The 16,102-nt window shown below is 56.7% G+C and overlaps 1 protein-coding gene across 4 annotated transcripts in view; it reads left to right on the top strand.

Annotated features, from left to right (window-relative positions):
* The window catches only part of Sptbn4 (spectrin beta, non-erythrocytic 4), a 91,710-nt gene that overhangs the window by 74,006 nt on the left and 1,602 nt on the right, over positions 1-16,102 (top strand). For all 4 annotated transcript variants that reach the window (XM_060366504.1, XM_021650627.2, XM_060366506.1 and 1 more), the window contains 13 exons: positions 3,291-3,569; positions 3,661-3,791; positions 4,574-4,778; positions 5,566-5,946; positions 7,131-7,375; positions 8,351-8,489; positions 8,577-8,661; positions 9,320-9,516; positions 10,269-10,870; positions 11,658-11,730; positions 12,192-12,484; positions 13,886-14,059; positions 14,198-14,240. In XM_060366504.1, the coding sequence (XP_060222487.1) occupies positions 3,291-3,569; positions 3,661-3,791; positions 4,574-4,778; positions 5,566-5,946; positions 7,131-7,375; positions 8,351-8,489; positions 8,577-8,661; positions 9,320-9,516; positions 10,269-10,870; positions 11,658-11,730; positions 12,192-12,484; positions 13,886-14,059; positions 14,198-14,240 (2,847 nt within the window). The remainder of the gene's footprint in view (positions 1-3,290; positions 3,570-3,660; positions 3,792-4,573; positions 4,779-5,565; positions 5,947-7,130; positions 7,376-8,350; positions 8,490-8,576; positions 8,662-9,319; positions 9,517-10,268; positions 10,871-11,657; positions 11,731-12,191; positions 12,485-13,885; positions 14,060-14,197; positions 14,241-16,102) is intronic.

Below are 16,102 nucleotides of genomic sequence, written 5' to 3'. Positions count from 1 at the left end.
ATGAAAAAGCTAAACACAGAGCTGAGCATATCTGACCTTCTACCTCTACCATCCGTTACCTTTCACCCACCCAGAGTCCCAGGACTGCAGCTAGAATGTTCTCTGGAACCTTCTCTCATCCCTCCTGCCTCTCTTTCCCTGTGCTCTCTTTTTCAACTCCCCCAAAATGTGCCCTCAGCTGCACCTCTATCTCCCTGCTCAGCCAGGCTGAGCAATTTCATCATCTAATCAGGGGTAGTTTGGGAGGCAGGAGTTACAACGCCATTCGGAGTGTGTGAGTGCTCATAAAAGACAGCGAGCAGACCTAGGGAGCAAAAGAAATAACATTAGAATAACAGCACCAGGCCAACCCCCAGTAAAAAGGCCAAATTTCAGTAAGAAAAACGAAACAATTACAAAACCTATTAGGTAAGACTTAAATCTATAGGGGCTGGAGAGATGGCTCAGCAGTTGAGAGCACCAGCTGCCCCTCCAGAGGAACCAGGTTCAAGTCCCAGCACCTTTCTAGACCTTAAGACATTTTAACTCCTAAGCAACCAAGTTTAACCGTAAAACTGTAACTCACTGGTCTTCACTCCCATCAGAGACTCGAGAAGGAAAAAAATTATACCCGAGCAAGTAGGAAATGCAGTAAGTAGCTTCCAAAATAATAAAAATGACAGAGACAGTTCACTGCCTGGACAGTCACCCCAAATCTCTTTATAACGTTGGCCTTCTGGCCCAGTATATCTGACAGACATGTTTGTGAAGCAGAAACTATGAAGGACTGTTTACCCTGTCTTGGCAGAGCTAGGGAGTCGATGCGGCCTGCATCCAAGTCTTGTCCATCTTCTGACAGCATTCTGTCTGCAGTGAGTGGGAGCATTTCTTTGACAGTGGCCTTGCCACACTTGACGTCATTTCCTAGCAGAGATTCTTCAATGCTTATCATCTTCTTTGAGGCAGGCTGGAGGTGCTGCCAGGGGTTGACTTGTCTCATTGTCAAAGAGGCTTGAAAATAATAAAAACACCCTTAAATGCCATATTCTGTATGTCTCTGAGGTTTTTGAAGACCATCTGCCTCTTATATTTGCATAGTGTTTAATCTTATCTATCTATCATGGTATATTTGAACAGGCAAACATTGTTTCTAGTTACTTGCTATCTGTTAAACCATAGTATAGTTATGTGAAAATCTAGACTAGTAAGTGACAAGACCATAAATTTGATTGAGTGACTATTTGCATTATTTAATCATCCTAAACAGTTTGTAATAGCAGCTTTAAAAAAATCTGGAAGTAAACCTTGTATTATTAATTAATTGTAAAGGTCCATTGCCTTATACAAGAGTAGAAACATCTATACATATTTGTATCAAGAATAATTTAAAATTGTATCAATATATAACAATCTATACCAATGTATCAAATAGCCTTATTTCTGTATCAATAAATACAATTTTATACCAATGTATCAAAAATATTTGAGAAAGATAATAGTTCTATATTTAAAGAGAATGTTCAGTAGTCTATCCTTTTCTCCTATTATTTCTATATAAATGTCCATTTTACTGAAAACAGTGGAAGCTGGGAGTCTGGGTAGTGTAGAGTGTTTAAGCCAGTGTGGTGGGCGTGTTGCCAAAGGTAAATTCACTGAGAGCAGAGAGCCGTTCTGTAACTTTTCTGGTTTGTTTGGTTGTTTGTTTTTTGGTTTTATTTTGTTTTGTGAGACAGACAGGGTTTCTCTGTGTAGCCTTGACTGTCCTGGACTCCTTTTATAGACCAGGCTGGCCTTGAACTCACAGAAGCCTGCCTTCCTCTGCCTCCCTGAGAGCTGGGACCACAGGTGTGTGTCACCACTCCCAGCTTTAACTTCTTTTTTCTTCCTCTCCTTCTCTCGCTCCCTGCAGTGAGACAGCGTCTTGCTATGTAGGCCAGCACTGGCAGTGAACCCGTGGTCCCCCTGCCTCAACTTCCCAGGCAGTGAGAGGATACGTGTGTGCCAAATGTGGAGCTTCCATTTTGTTTTTCTTTGTTTTAAACATTTTAGTGTGTGTGTGTATATGTGCCCACGTGTGGAGGTCAGAGGACAACTTACAGAAGTCTTTCTCTCTTTCCACCCTGTGAATCCCAGAGATCAAGTTCAGGTCATCAGACTTAGTGCAGGCCCCCACTGCGACTTTGTTGCTTTTTTTTTAAAAATTGTATTATTCTCAAAGAGACTTTTTATTTTAAAATTTTTTCTACCTTTATTATTTGTGTGTGTGTGTTCGACACGAGCGTATCACCATGTGTGTGAGCAGGTCAGAGGACAACTTGTGGAAATTGGTTCTACCATGTATGTTCCAGGATCAAACCCATGTCATCCAGACCAGCAGCAAATGCCTTCACTGCTGAACCTTTTTGATAGACCTGGAGGGTTTTTTTGTTTGTTTGTTTGTTTGTTTAACTTTGAGATAGAGTTTCAGCAATTTACCCAATGTGGCCTTGATCATACTCTCTGGTTCAGGCCAAGCTTTGCTTTTCTGGATAGTTGGAATTGCAGGCCTGCACCACTGGGCTTCCCTACCCCCCCCTTCAGTTTAAAGTTGTGTTATGTGTATTTCAATTATTTACTGAGGTTTTCATATATGTATAGAATATATTATGGATAGATCCACCTCCCCATCTCCCCTCTCTAACTTCCCTAAGCTCGCCCACAATCCCCTACCCTACTTAATGACTTTTTAAAAACTATTATTATTGTTTGTTTTTTATTTTTAGAGACGGGTTTCTTTGGGTAGCCTTGGCTGTCCTGGACTCTCTTTGTAGCCCCGGCTGTCCTGGAACTCACAGAGATCCTCCTGCCTCTGCCCCTCGCCCCCCAAGATTACAGGTGTGGGCCACCATGCCCTGTTCTGTAGTTTGTTGTTTTGAGATTAGGGTCTCACAGTTTGGTCCAGGCTGGCCTGGAACTCATGGAGACCCGCCTGCCTCTGCCACGCAAGGGCTGGGATTAGTGGGATGAAACGGCAGGCCGACATTTTTCCCGTTTTAACTCTTTTTAAACTGTACTGCGTCCAGTTAACGAGGCCTTACTGTGCCTGGGGCTACAGCCCTCAGGAAAGATGACACCCTCCTCCCCCCTCCCCCGTTTTCAGCGCTTCGCCTGCCAGGGAGGCCTGTTTCCCACCTAGAGCCTGGGAGTAGGAGTGAGTGCTACACGGCGAGGGGCGGGGCACCCGAGGGCGCCCTTCCTAGCTCAGCGGCCTGCGGGTCGCAGCGGGGCCCGGGGTGTCGTGGGATCTCTGAGCTTCGGCGTCTCGCCTGCAGGGCCTGCGGCGGGAGATCCAGGCGCACGGGCCGCGCCTGGAGGAGGTGCTGGAGCGCGCTGGCGCGCTGGCCTCGCTGCGCAGCCCGGAGGCGGAGGCGGTGCGCCGCGGCCAGGAGCAGCTGCAGAGCGCGTGGGCCGGCCTGCGCGAGGCGGCCGAGCGGCGGCAGCAGACGCTGGACGCCGCCTTCCAGGTGGAGCAGTACTACTTCGACGTGGCGGAAGTGGAGGCCTGGCTGGGCGAGCAGGAGCTGCTCATGATGAGTGAGGACAAGGGCAAGGTGCGCCCAGCACGGGGTTGAGGGGGTCTGGGGACTCCGGAGCCGGGCAGCCCGGCCGCTGCCGCCTCATCGCGAGCGTCTTCGTTCCCAGGATGAGCAGAGCACCCTGCAGCTGCTCAAGAAGCACCTGCAGCTGGAGCAGGGCGTGGAGAACTACGAAGAAAGCATCGCGCAGCTGTCGCGCCAGTGCCGGGCGCTGCTGGAGATGGGCCATCCCGACAGGTGGGCGGGCGGGGGCGGGGCTGTCCGGAGGGAAGGGCCCCGGATGCTAGGACCGTGTTAGAGAAGCCAAGAGAGACAGTCGGAGAGGTCACTTGTAGCCAGGACAGGCAAGAGTTGTCTAGTTACAGTCAATGTCTGGGATGATTGGAAAACCTGGACTGCGGAGATCGGAATGGGGCCTAGCATGAGCCTCCCTAGGTAATGTGACCTAACTGAGTCTCTAGGAGGCTTGGCCAGGGGTGGGAAGGGACTACAGACCCAAGTCCAGAGGCCTGGAGGTTAAGGCTGAAGGCGAACCGTCAGCCGGATCCTGCCCACACCCCCCGGGACCAGTAAGGGACCAAAGACAGGAACTGAGTGAATTAACAAATCCAATAAAAGATGCTGGGTGCGGCTGGGTGGAGGCGAGTATATGTAGTTATGGAAGCAGCAGAGAGGGACCAGGAGTTCCAGCCATCCTTGGCTACGTAGAGAACTTGAGGCCAGCATGGACTAAATGAGCTCTTACGATTAAAAAAAAAATCCATTTGTGGTGCACTCCGTGCCCGGCCCATTGCTGGGTATAGACACTACATCACTACGCTATTTTTACCGTCGCTTACGTCATTGCTAGAGCAGTAAGTGCCAGGAAGGTCCGTGTGAGACTTAAGGAAATTGCCCCACCAAAGGGAATCCTGGGAGGGGGACCCTGGCAGAGACCCAGGAGGAGGCAGTCCTGCCGTAAGGGGGGAGGTTGCCGGAAGTCTCGGGGCTGCTCCCTCCCATCCCCGTCTCCCCCGCAGTGAGCAGATCAGCCGGCGGCAGTCTCAGGTGGACCGCCTCTACGTGGCGCTCAAGGAGCTGGGCGAGGAGCGCAGGGTCAGCCTGGAGCAGCAGTACTGGCTGTACCAGCTCAGCCGGCAGGTGGACGAGCTGGAACACTGGATAGCCGAGAAGGAGGTGGTGGCCGGCTCGCCCGAGCTGGGCCAGGACTTTGAGCACGTGTCGGTGAGGACTCTTAAAAGTGCCTTTTCTGCTGTGATGACAACACACTGTAACCAAGGCAACTTATAAAAGAAAACGTTTAATTGGGCTTACAGTTTCAGAGGGTTGGAGTCCATGATGGCAGAGACAAAAAAAAGAAAGAAAGTCCATGTGGTAGGAACAGCTAAGAGTTCACATTTTGATCCAAAAGTAGGAGGTAGAGGGAGGCACTCAGAGAGTGACCCAAGCCTTTGGAAACCTCACAGCTGCCCCACAGGGATGCACTTTCTCCAGCAAGGCCACACCTCCTAATCCTTCCCAAACAGTTCCACCCACTGGAGGCCGAGCCTTCAAACACACGACCCTCTGGGGCCCATTCTCATTCAAACCACCACACACCAACAACCCTGGCAGCTGTGGGTCCTCCTTCCTAATGATCCCGGCTCATGGCCCTGAAACACAGGTATCCATACACTGTATCTCACTCTTGGCCCCTGCGGTGGGAGCGGGAAGTCAGGAGCTGCGGTTCTCTTTGGCCACACAGGAAGTTTCAGGCATGTGTGAGACCCCGTCACACACACACACACACACACACACACACACACACTACTCAGCGATTAGCACCATGTTAGTTATTAATGCTACATATTTTTACCATTTGCTAGTTCTGTTCTTGCTACAAAAGGCCCAAGAGCTGTTGGATATTATTGTATTATGCTTATTATCAGGCTTCTTATCTGTAGCACGGTAACAGGCTGGAGGGCGCTGGGGCGTGGCGCTGTCCCCCGACCACCCCTCGCCCCGACCCCAGGTGCTGCAGGAGAAGTTCTCGGAGTTCGCCAGCGAGACGGGAACCGCGGGGCGAGAGCGGCTGGCGGCCGTCAACCAGATGGTGGACGAGCTGATCGAGTGCGGGCACACGGCGGCGGCCACCATGGCCGAGTGGAAGGACGGACTGAACGAGGCCTGGGCCGAGCTGCTGGAGCTCATGGGCACCCGGGCCCAGCTGCTGGCGGCCTCGCGGGAGCTGCACAAGTTCTTCAGCGACGCCCGGGAGCTGCAGGGGCAGATCGAGGAGAAGCGCCGGCGGCTGCCCCGCCTCACGGCGCCGCCGGAGCCCAGACCCAGCGCCAGCTCCATGCAGCGGACCCTGCGGGCCTTCGAGCACGACCTGCAGCTCCTCGTGTCCCAGGTAGGCTGGAGGCAGCCACAGGGTGGCCGAGAAGTGTGCCTGGGAGAGCAGGCGACGCGGCAAACAGCCGCTGTGGAGTTGGCAGGCAGGCGGTGGACGGGGAAAGCAGCCTGGAGATGAGAGGAAAGTGGACAGACAGAAAATAGACTGCTTGCGTGGTGCCGAAGTCCAGTGGAGATGGGGCGGGGGGAGCAGTGCGAAAACTTATTATTCTTTCTTGTTTTTTGTCTTTTTCAAGACAGAGTCTCACTGTGAAGCCCTGGGTGGCTTGAGGCTTGTTATGTAGACCAGGTTGGCCTTGAACGGGCAGTGAGCTTCCTGCCTCTATCAGAGGGCTAAGCTGAGCGTGGTAGCTTCTGCCTTGACTACACAGTGAGACCTTGTCTCAAAACAAAAATTGGATAGCTATCTGGAAACTGGGTTACTAGCAGAAAACTAGGAGGTCTGATGTAAACGGAACAGGAAAAAAAAAAAAAAAGGAAATTATACCAAATAGACAGCAGGTTGGTGAGAGGGCTCCTGGGGAGATGGGTCTGAGAGAAGAGAAAGGGGACCTGTGCGGAAAAGCAGGCGATGGCTGAGATCAAAAGTCGAGGCAGCAAAACGCAAGAAACCTGGTAGTAAGGATAAAAGCGGAACACAGGCAGGTCAGTGAAAGCCAGGCAGGCAGCAAGGCCTTACTGAGTCTGCGAGCGAGCGGTCCTAGGGAAGGGAGAGGGTGGGTGAGGAAAGGGGGGCTTCGGTTGAAAGTCAGGGGTCTGGGCTGGAGCGATGACTCAGCGGTTAAGAGCACTGTCTGCTCTTCCAAAAGTCCTGAGTTCAATTCCCAGCACCCATGTGGTCGTTCACAACCATCTGTAATGGGATCTGATGCCCTCTTCTGTCCTGCAGGCACACATGCAAATAGAGTGCTCATATGTATAAATAAATTAATCTTTAAAAGGAGGGGAGGGGAAGAGGGAAAAACCTGGGCTACGGGGGGCGGGGCAAAGGGAGGAGCCCGCGTTTCCGGGGGTGGCGAGGAGAAAGGATGGAGTGTGGGCCGCTGCGGCGGGGACAGAGGGAGGGGCATGGCCCACAGGCGTCGGAGGAGGGCGGCATGGAGGTTGGGTCGCATGAGAGGAACACAAGGGCTGAGCCTGTGCCAGCTCACGGCGGCTGCGCTCGCCTGGCATGCCCCTCAGGTGCGGCAGCTGCAGGAGGGCGCAGCCCAGCTGCGGACGGTGTACGCGGGCGAGCACGCCGAGGCCATCGCCAGCCGCGAGCAGGAGGTGTTGCAGGGCTGGAAGGAGCTGCTGGCGGCCTGTGAGGACGCTCGTCTGCACGTCAGCTCCACGGCCGACGCCCTACGCTTCCACAGCCAGGCCCGCGACCTGCTCTCCTGGATGGACGGCATCGCGGGCCAGATCGGGGCGGCTGACAAACCCAGGTGCCCCTTACCCCGCTCTGGGCTTTTGCCTGCCGCTAGCCGTCTTCGGTAGCTGCTCAGACACCCCCCCCCCCAGCCCCCTAGCCCAGGAAACGCGAGCAGCCTGGCAGCGCGCCTGCGTGCCACCGATGGCCCTTGGCGCTTCGGATGTATGAGGGTTCTTTGTATGCCTTGCACGGGGTGCTTCGTGCCCTCGATCCTATCAGGGTGTCCACCCTGTGGGCAGGTCACAGTTTGGGATGGCCAAGGCCTGGACAGCAGCAAGGGAAAGCTGCCGGGTCATTTGCCCCTGTAGATGGAGTAGATGCAGCTAAGCTAGCAGATCCCTTCGTTTCTCCCACGCCAAACCTGAGCTCGGCCTGGTAGCACAGGCCTGCACACCCACACACGCAGGGCGCTGAGCAGGGGAACGAGCTCAGGGCCAGCGTGGGTACCTCAGCAAGACCCTGCGTCAGTGTGAAAAGTCACTCGGTTGCTGGTGCAGTTCCTGCCGGGCATGCGCGAGGCCCTGGGTTGCATGCCAGCATGGAATAAGCCAGGTCGGGTGGCCTGTGCTTGCATCCAACATTGAGAAGGCGGAGGCAGGGGAGTTTGAGGAAAGTTGGGCTGCGTGAGAGGAACCCCAGGTTAAAAAAGTTAATTTTTCTTTCTTTTTTTTTTTGGGAGTTCAAAGCAAAGCTGGGTGTAGAGGTGCACTCCTGTAGCCCCACCCCTTAGGGGGTGAGGGCAGGGATTTAAGGGGTTCGGTGTCATCTTTGGCTACATAGCCAGTTGCAGGCCAGCCTGTGCTGCGGGAGTCCTGGCGGAGGGAGAGAGAAGGCAGGAAGGAGGGCTTGAGATGCGTGGTGCGCTAGAGCGAAAATGTGGGACCTTCCAGTCATTGCATTAGTGGACGCCCGAGGTCCTCGGAACTTGGCAGGCGAGGTCGCTGTCCTGGGGGTGACTGCCTGCGGCATAGGTCCCTGTCCCCTGCAGGGATGTGTCCTCCGTGGAGCTGCTTATGAACTACCACCAGGCCCTGAAGACGGAGCTGGAGGCCCGCGGGCCCGAGCTGGCGGCCTGCCAGGAGCTCGGCCGCTCCCTGCTGCTCAACAAGAGCGCCATGGCTGACGAGGTGGGGGAGCGGTGCAGGGGAGGGGCACCCCTGCTCCCGCCTCCTGCGTACCCCGGTGCCTTGCTCACCCACCTCCACACCCCCCAGATCCAGGCGCAGCTGGACAAGCTGGGAAGCCGGAAGGAGGAGGTGTCGGAGAAGTGGGACCGCCACTGGGAGTGGCTGCAGCAGAGTGAGTAGGGCCTAGATGGTGTGTCTCAGGGACGGGGGTGGGGTGGGGGAGTGGCTGCAGCAGGGTGAGTAGGGGCCAAATGGTGTGCCTCAGGGACGGGGCTGGGGGACCTCAGCCTCAGCATGCCTGGCCGAGGCCGGAGGGTGAAAAGGGACATGAGCATGCCTGGGTCCCTTTAGGCCTGGGGTTGCAGATCCCAGGGGGAGGCTGAGGGTGTGGCTCAGGTGCTTCAGTCCTTGCTGGGATGCAGGAAGCCCTGGGTTCAGTATCTAGAACCTCAGGAAACTGGAGTTGGTGGCACATTCCTGTAGTCCCCAGACATCTCAAAGCAGCAAAATGGCGCCGGCGCCTAGCGCAGGGAGATGGCTCAGCGAAGGAAGTCACCTGTGCCGGGCCTGGTGATCTGGGTTTCATTCCCAGGGCCTCCTGCGAGCCCTGGAGCCCACATAATTGTCCTCTGGCCCCCACAGGAACTCAGTCTCACGCTCACGCGATAAATACAACATGTGTATTTTAAATATCCCTAGTCTCCCTTATTCCCAAGGCTGGCCTGGGAGTAAGTAGCCCAAGGGTCTGGGAGGCCGGAAAACTATAGCACCTGCCCCGGGAAAGGCCTGCGGGTCGTCACTTAGCCCCTCACGGCCGTCCCTGCTCCCAGTGCTGGAGGTGCACCAGTTTGCGCAGGAGGCCGTGGTGGCCGAGGCCTGGCTCACGGCCCAGGAGCCGCTCCTGCAGAGCCGCGAGCTGGGCAGCAGCGTGGACGAGGTGGAGCAGCTGATCCGCAGACATGAGGCCTTCCGGAAGGCGGCCGCGGCGTGGGAGGAGAGGTTCAGCTCTCTGCGGCGCTTGACCACGGTCAGACCCCAGATCCGCTTCCCACCCGCCGCCCTTCCATGTTAGCCTGGCACACCAGCTTGAGAGCCCAGCCCTGCGCTGGGCAGAACTGGACATAGAGCCTTACCGGGCCCTCAGTGGGGGGGGGGGGGACAGACCTGTAACTGCCAGCTAAGAGCCGAGAGGAGGCCAAGAGTTTCGATGAGGAAAAGTATGTTGCTGCTAGGGAGATGAGAGGAGATCAGAGGGGCCCGTGGGAACCCAGAAGCCCTTTGCAAGACAAGGTCTTGAGGAGCCCCACATGAAACTTGAATGCTGTGAATCAAAATAATTTGTGATTCAAGAAAAGTCTTGAGGGGGACAGTTAAGGAAAAGGTGGGGGCTGGGGGGTCACAGAAGCACCCAAAGAAGGAGCCGATGTAGCTGTCAGATGTGGTGGCACAGGCCTGGGTTCCAGCATTTGGGGAGTGGAGGCAGGGAGATCAGAACTGGTTCAAAGTCGTCCTCAGTAACAGCGAGTTTGCAGCCCCTCTGGGCTACCAAACAGCGGGGGGTGGGGGGGCAAGAGCAGAGAGAGTCACAGAGACAGAGACAAAGAGCGAGACCGCTCCACCTCTCGAAGCACACTGAGTGTTTGGGGCAGAGTGGGATGGAGTGGCCAACACCACCGCCTCCCCGAGGGGCTGCGTCGAGCTGGGGAGGGGAATGGCCGCCGCGAGCCTTTCCCCCGCCCGCCCCACTCTCCAACCTGAGCCGACCTTTCCCCCCCGCAGATCGAGAAGCTCAAGGCGGAGCAGAGCAAGCAGCCACCCACCCCCCTGCTGGGGCGCAAGTTCTTTGGGGACCCCACGGAGCTGGCGGCCAAGGCGGCTCCGCTGCTCCGCCCGGGGGGCTATGAGAGGGGCCTGGAGCCCTTGGCCCGCAGGGCCTCGGACACGCTGTCGGCGGAGGTGCGGACCCGGGTCGGGTACGTGCGCCAGGAGCTGAAGCCCGAGCGCCTGCAGCCGCGCATCGACCGGCTGCCCGAGGCCTCGGGGAAGGCGGAGGCCGCAGTGCCGGAGCCGGCGGACAGCCCCGGGCCGCTGGCGGGGACGGAGCAGGCGCGGCCCCGGCCGGAGCGCCAGGAGGCCGCGGACCGCGCGGAGGAGCCGCCGCGGAGGCGACGGTCCGAGCGCCAGGAGGCCGCCGACCAGCCCGAGGAGGCGGCGCGGAGGCGGAGGCCCGAGCGCCAGGAGTCCGCGGACCACGACGGGCCGCACAGCCTTACTCTGGGGCGCTACGAGCAGATGGAGAGGCGGCGCGAGCGGCGCGAGCGGAGGCTGGAGCGCCAGGAGTCCAGCGAGCAGGAGACCCCCAGAGGGGAGCCGGTCAAAGGGTGAGGCCCCGGGGCGGGGAGGCGGGGGCGGCGCCAGCCACGACCCCAGACACCGAGGGCGAGTCCAGGGCACGCGGAGGCTCGAGGGACAGTTTCCAGGCTGGAAGGCGCCAGCCTGCCCTCCGCTCCCGCGGAGCCTCGCGGCCTGCAAGGTGTGGAGACCAAAGTGAGCCATCCCAGCTGTTGGGAGGGAAGGAGGACCAGGCCACCCGGAACCCCCGCTGAGCGCCAGGGCTGTCTCCAAAACAAACAAACGGACCGAGCCGCCATCACTTGGGAGGTCCAGGCAGGGAGAGCAGGAGCTCACGGTTATTCTTAGGGAGACCAGAGGTCAGTCTGGCTGCGTGAGACCGATTCATACATGCCTGAAGAGACGGCTCAGTGGTTAAGAGCACTTGCTGCTCTCCAGAGGACCGAAGTCTGGTTCCCAGAACCCACAGCTGGACGGCTCACAAACACATAAACTCCAGCTCCAGGGGAACCCAATGCCTTCCTCCGGCCCCTGAGGGCGCCAGCCATGCATACAGAACACCATGCTCACGCACATAAATAAACCTAAAAAAATGAAAATACAAAATAAGGTCTAACAAATAGAAATCCTTGGGAGGGGATTTGGTTGTACACTGAGTGGATAGATGTGTCAGGAATACCCATGGTGTGCAAGGGCCACACACTTTTGGGGCCGCTGAGTTGTGGGCCTGGCACGGAGGCGGAGGCTCCCTGTCCAGCCAAGGTCCTAGCTAGAGGCCCAGCGTCTAATTCGGGTCTCTCGCCTCTTGCCCTGCAGGAAGGCCACGCTGGCGGATATCGTGGAGCAGCTTCAGGAGAAAGAGGCAGGCCCAGGGCTCCCTGCTGGGGTGGTAAGTTGAGCTACTGGAATGGGTGGGTGGGTCTGGGGGGGGCGAAGACCTCTTAGCGGCCAGGATCTCGGAGGCAACCGTTACCCAGGCCCATGCTCCTTCCTGACCTTGCCACCAGCAGGGGCCCCATAGTCTCCGTTAGAAGGATGGAGGCACAGACCCAGGAGGCTTTTCGCATCTATGCTAGACGCCAGCCTTATGGGGTCCCCAAGTTTCTCACCAGCCACACACGAAAGCACCCCGAGATTCCTCACACAGGGATTCCGTGCACCCTCTACCTCCTGAGAACCCGTTCCTCCCACTCAGCTTCCGGAATTCCAAAGCCTAAATTCGAAGCCTTGAGCGTCCCCCCCCATGTGCCCTGCAGCGATGGGACCCCAGGCCCTCGGGCTCCCTGAGACAGGAGGCTCCCCTGGTCGTCCTGCACAGTACCCGTCTCCCCCCTCCCTTCATTCACACAGCCGTCGCTGCCTCAGCCTCGCGAGCTGCCCCCTGGTCGCCTGCCCAACGGGCTCGAGCCGCCCGAGCGGACACCTCGGCCCGATCGGCCGCGGGCACGGGACCGGCCCAAGCCGCGCCGGCGGCCGCGGCCCCGAGAGGGTGGTGAGGGCGGGGGCAGCCGGCGCTCGCGCTCCGCCCCTGCGCAGGGCGGTGCCAATCCTGCGCCTCCGCCCCCGCCCACGCACACAGTGCAGCACGAGGGCTTCCTGCTGCGCAAGCGCGAGCTCGACGCTAACCGCAAGTCGTCCAACCGGTGAGCGTGTGGGCGGGGCTCTGTGTGGCTGGGCGGGGCTCTGTGTGGCTGGGCGCCCCTCGGGGTGTCTCCATGAATGGGCCGGAGGAGGGGCGGGACTCAGGTTCAAAGGCTCCAATCCGCGACGGGGAGGGGCGTGGCCAGTGCTTAGCGCGTCCAATAGCTGCGTGGACGGAGCTGAGACCGGAGCACGGCAGAAGTGCCCCGAAGGTGAATAAACTGGGGTTCCTCCTCAAGGACCACCTTGGGAGGCAAAGGAGCAAAGTGGGGCTGGAATCTAGACGACTCCAGTGGGTGTAAATTAGAGCCTCAGGATGGTATCCAATCAGTGAGCGGGGTGGGCGACCCCCAACTCGCAGCCTCCAGTGGGTGTCTGAAAAGGAACCGAGCCGCAGCTGAGGACCCAACGGAGGGTTGGAAGTTGCTTGGGGTATCCGGATGAGCGGCTTTTTCTAACACTGTCTAAATTACATGTATTTGTGTTGGGATGGGAGTTTACGTGTAAAGGTCAGAGAATGACTGGTGGGAATCAGTGCCCTCCTTCCACCACGTGGACCCCTGGGATCAGACTGGGCAGGCTTATTTGCCGAGCCATTTCCCCAGGCCCCAACAGCGTGTGTGCGTGCGTGCGTGCGTGCGTGCGTGTTTGTGTGTGTGTGTGTGTTTGCAGTGAGTCCATCTCGTTCGTGTCCAATACATTTTGTCCAACTGAGATTCAGCTTGTGAGGATCAGGCAGAGCCAAGATCCAAGACCTGAGGTGACTAGGGCAGGTTCAGACCTGGCTGCTGGCAATTGTAGCTCGTGTTTATTCCTTGTCCGCAAACCAAGGTGGCAGTGAACAGGGACACCTGTCATATGTATCTTCCCATCTGGGGACATCACCTTAGACTGGAGCTTTGGCTGGACGGGGAGGCCAGAACTTCTTGTTCCTAAAGCAGCAACGCTTCCTTGAAGGGACTTGGTGAAGGGTGGGCTAATGAGAGCTAAGGAGTGAAACTGGGATGTTTGATGGTGATGCGTGGGGAAAATGAGACCAGTGAGTGAAGCAGGGACTTGCATGGAACCAGGACTGGGCTCAAGCCCACGGCCTTATGCACGCTCTGCTACTGAGACACTCCAGCAGCTCCTCACCAGCAGGTTCCGGGCAAGGGCTCCATCAATGCTCAGTCAATGTGAGATAAGGAAGGGTAAACCCAAGAAGGGTCGGCCAGGCAAACTCTTGGTTCTGGGAGCCTTGGCCGCAGAACGGGAACCGCCTCACGGAAGAACAGCCTGAAATGTGGCTAAGTAGGCAGGACAGAGCGCCGGAGGTAGCGGGACCCAGCATTCCCTCGCCGGTGGTGATAGAGTTCCCAAGCGGGGCTCTGCAGCTCGGGGTCATCAGCACCTCATCGTCCCAGGTCATGGGTGAGCCTATACTGTGTGCTCAGCAAGGGCGAGCTGGGCTTCTACAAGGACTCCAAAGGGCCAGCATCGGGGGGCACGCACGGCGGGGAGCCGCTGCTGAGCCTGCACAAAGCCACCAGCGAGGTGGCTAGCGACTACAAGAAAAAGAAGCATGTCTTCAAGCTCCAGTGAGTCCTCTCATGGGAAGGGAGGGGCCCCGCTTGTTGCATCTCCCCAGAGGGCTCTTGGTTCCCTTGAAGGACAATGGGTGATGGGGAGAGGGGTTGGGCCCCCTCCAGATACCCGAAGCCCTGTGTCTCCCGCAGGACCCAGGACGGCAGCGAGTTCTTGCTCCAGGCTAAAGATGAGGTAGGTTCTGGCCCTTTCACCCCGTTGGCTCATCTCTAAAGGGAGTAGCTTCCTGGGTGGGTCCTGAGCCAGAGTGATGGGGCAACAGAGGAAACCACACAGGCTAGAGCTATAACAGGAAAGAGAGCAGTGAGAGCCCCGAGGAGCTTAATGAGTCAGGACTGCTGGCGAGGCCGGTGCCTGCTGGCCCTGATAACTAAGTCCATCTTTGTCTTCGTGGCCACTCAGAAGGCCAGAAAGATGATAGGCAGGAGTTTTAAAAGGAACCATCAAGGTTCTAGAGAGATGGCTCAGTGGCTCACAGTGCTGACTGCTTCTACAGAGGACCCAAGTTTGGTTCCCAGCACCCATGTAGAGCAGCTCACAGCTCATGTACCTCAGCTCCAGGGGATCTAACACTCTCCTTCCCCCCAAGGGCAGCCATACACATATGGCATCTATTCACACAAACAAAACTGACAAAAAGGATTGCTCAAGGTTGAGAATGGTTATCTTCTGTAATCTTAACACGTGGGAGGTGGGAGCAGGAGGGTCAGTCAGTGAGTTTGGGGCCAGCCTGGGCTACGCTGTCTTTAAAAAGGGAGATGTGTGATCCTCCTAGAGATAATCCAAAGGACAGAATTGCAAAGGCTTAAGACAGCCAACTGCAGGATAGCTGAGGTGAGGTAAATGGTCCCAGAAAGGTTCCCTGGGGTTGCGTCTCTTGGTATTGGGGGTCATCGGGGAGGATTTTATCTTGGGCGCACAGGAGTGGAGTTGGGGGGCCACAACAGGACTTTGAGCTAGAGAGAATGAGTATGATGTATAGCAAATATGCCCTTATTGGAGCCTGGGGGATGGTTCACTGGGGCAGAGGGTTGCTGTTCAAACCCGAGGCCATGGTTTAGATCCCAGTATCCACAGTAAAAACGAAAACAAAGCAAACAAACAAAAACTACCAGGAATGGCTGCCTGGATTATATCCCTGACTGTAGGATAAAGAAAGACAGGAGGTTCACAGGCACGTGCTGGGAACGAAGCTCCAGGTCATGGAGACGCCCCGTCTGGAGGGAACCAGGCTGGAGTGAAGCAGCAAGGCCCTTAGATCCGCTTGTGGCCTGAACACATGCGTACAGGGCACCCCCAGCACACAGAGTCCCAGAACCACACAAATAAGATGCCTTGTCGGATCTTTGTTACTGTTTTGGTTATTTATTTCTGTTTATCTATTTATTGTTTGGTTTTCGAAGACAGGGTTTCTCTGTGTAGCCCTGGCTGTCCTGGAACTTGTTCTGTAGACCAGGCTGGCCTCAAACTCACAGAGATCCACCCGCCTCTGCCTTCCGAGTGCTGGGGTCAAAGGTGTGTGCCACCACATCCTTTCATATTTTCAAAAAAAAAAAAAAAGATTTTGTTTTCTTTTGTTTGTTTTTATTTTTCCAGACAGGGTCTCTCTGTGTGGCCCTGTCTGCCCTGGAACTCACTCTGTAGGCGGATCGAACTCAGATCCGCCTGCCTCCGCCTCCCCAGCGCTGGGATTAAAAGCGTGCGCCAGCACAGCCCGGCTAGATTTATTATCTTCACTTTATGTCTGTGCTTGCTGCATGCATATGTGTGAACAGCATGGCCGCCTTGTGCGCCCGCAGGCTAGAGGAGGGTGATGTATCCCCAGACCAGAATCACAGATGCTGGTGAGCCTTCCTGGGGTGCCTGGGCCTCTGGAGGGGCAGCCAGTGCTCTTAATTACAGATCCTTCTTTCCGGTTCCTAAGTTAGGTTTCAAGTTGTATTTTTTGAGACAGGGTCTCTCTGTGTAGTCCTGGCACTCTCTGTGTAGACAGGCTAGCCTAAAACTCACAGAGACCTTCCTACCTCTGTCTCCCA

This window comes from Meriones unguiculatus, chromosome 14 (genome assembly GCF_030254825.1).
Source record: "Meriones unguiculatus strain TT.TT164.6M chromosome 14, Bangor_MerUng_6.1, whole genome shotgun sequence".
In the NCBI taxonomy this organism is placed as follows: domain Eukaryota; kingdom Metazoa; phylum Chordata; class Mammalia; order Rodentia; family Muridae; genus Meriones; species Meriones unguiculatus.
Note: the sequence above shows the minus strand (reverse complement) of the source record. Positions and strands in the feature narration are given on the sequence as shown.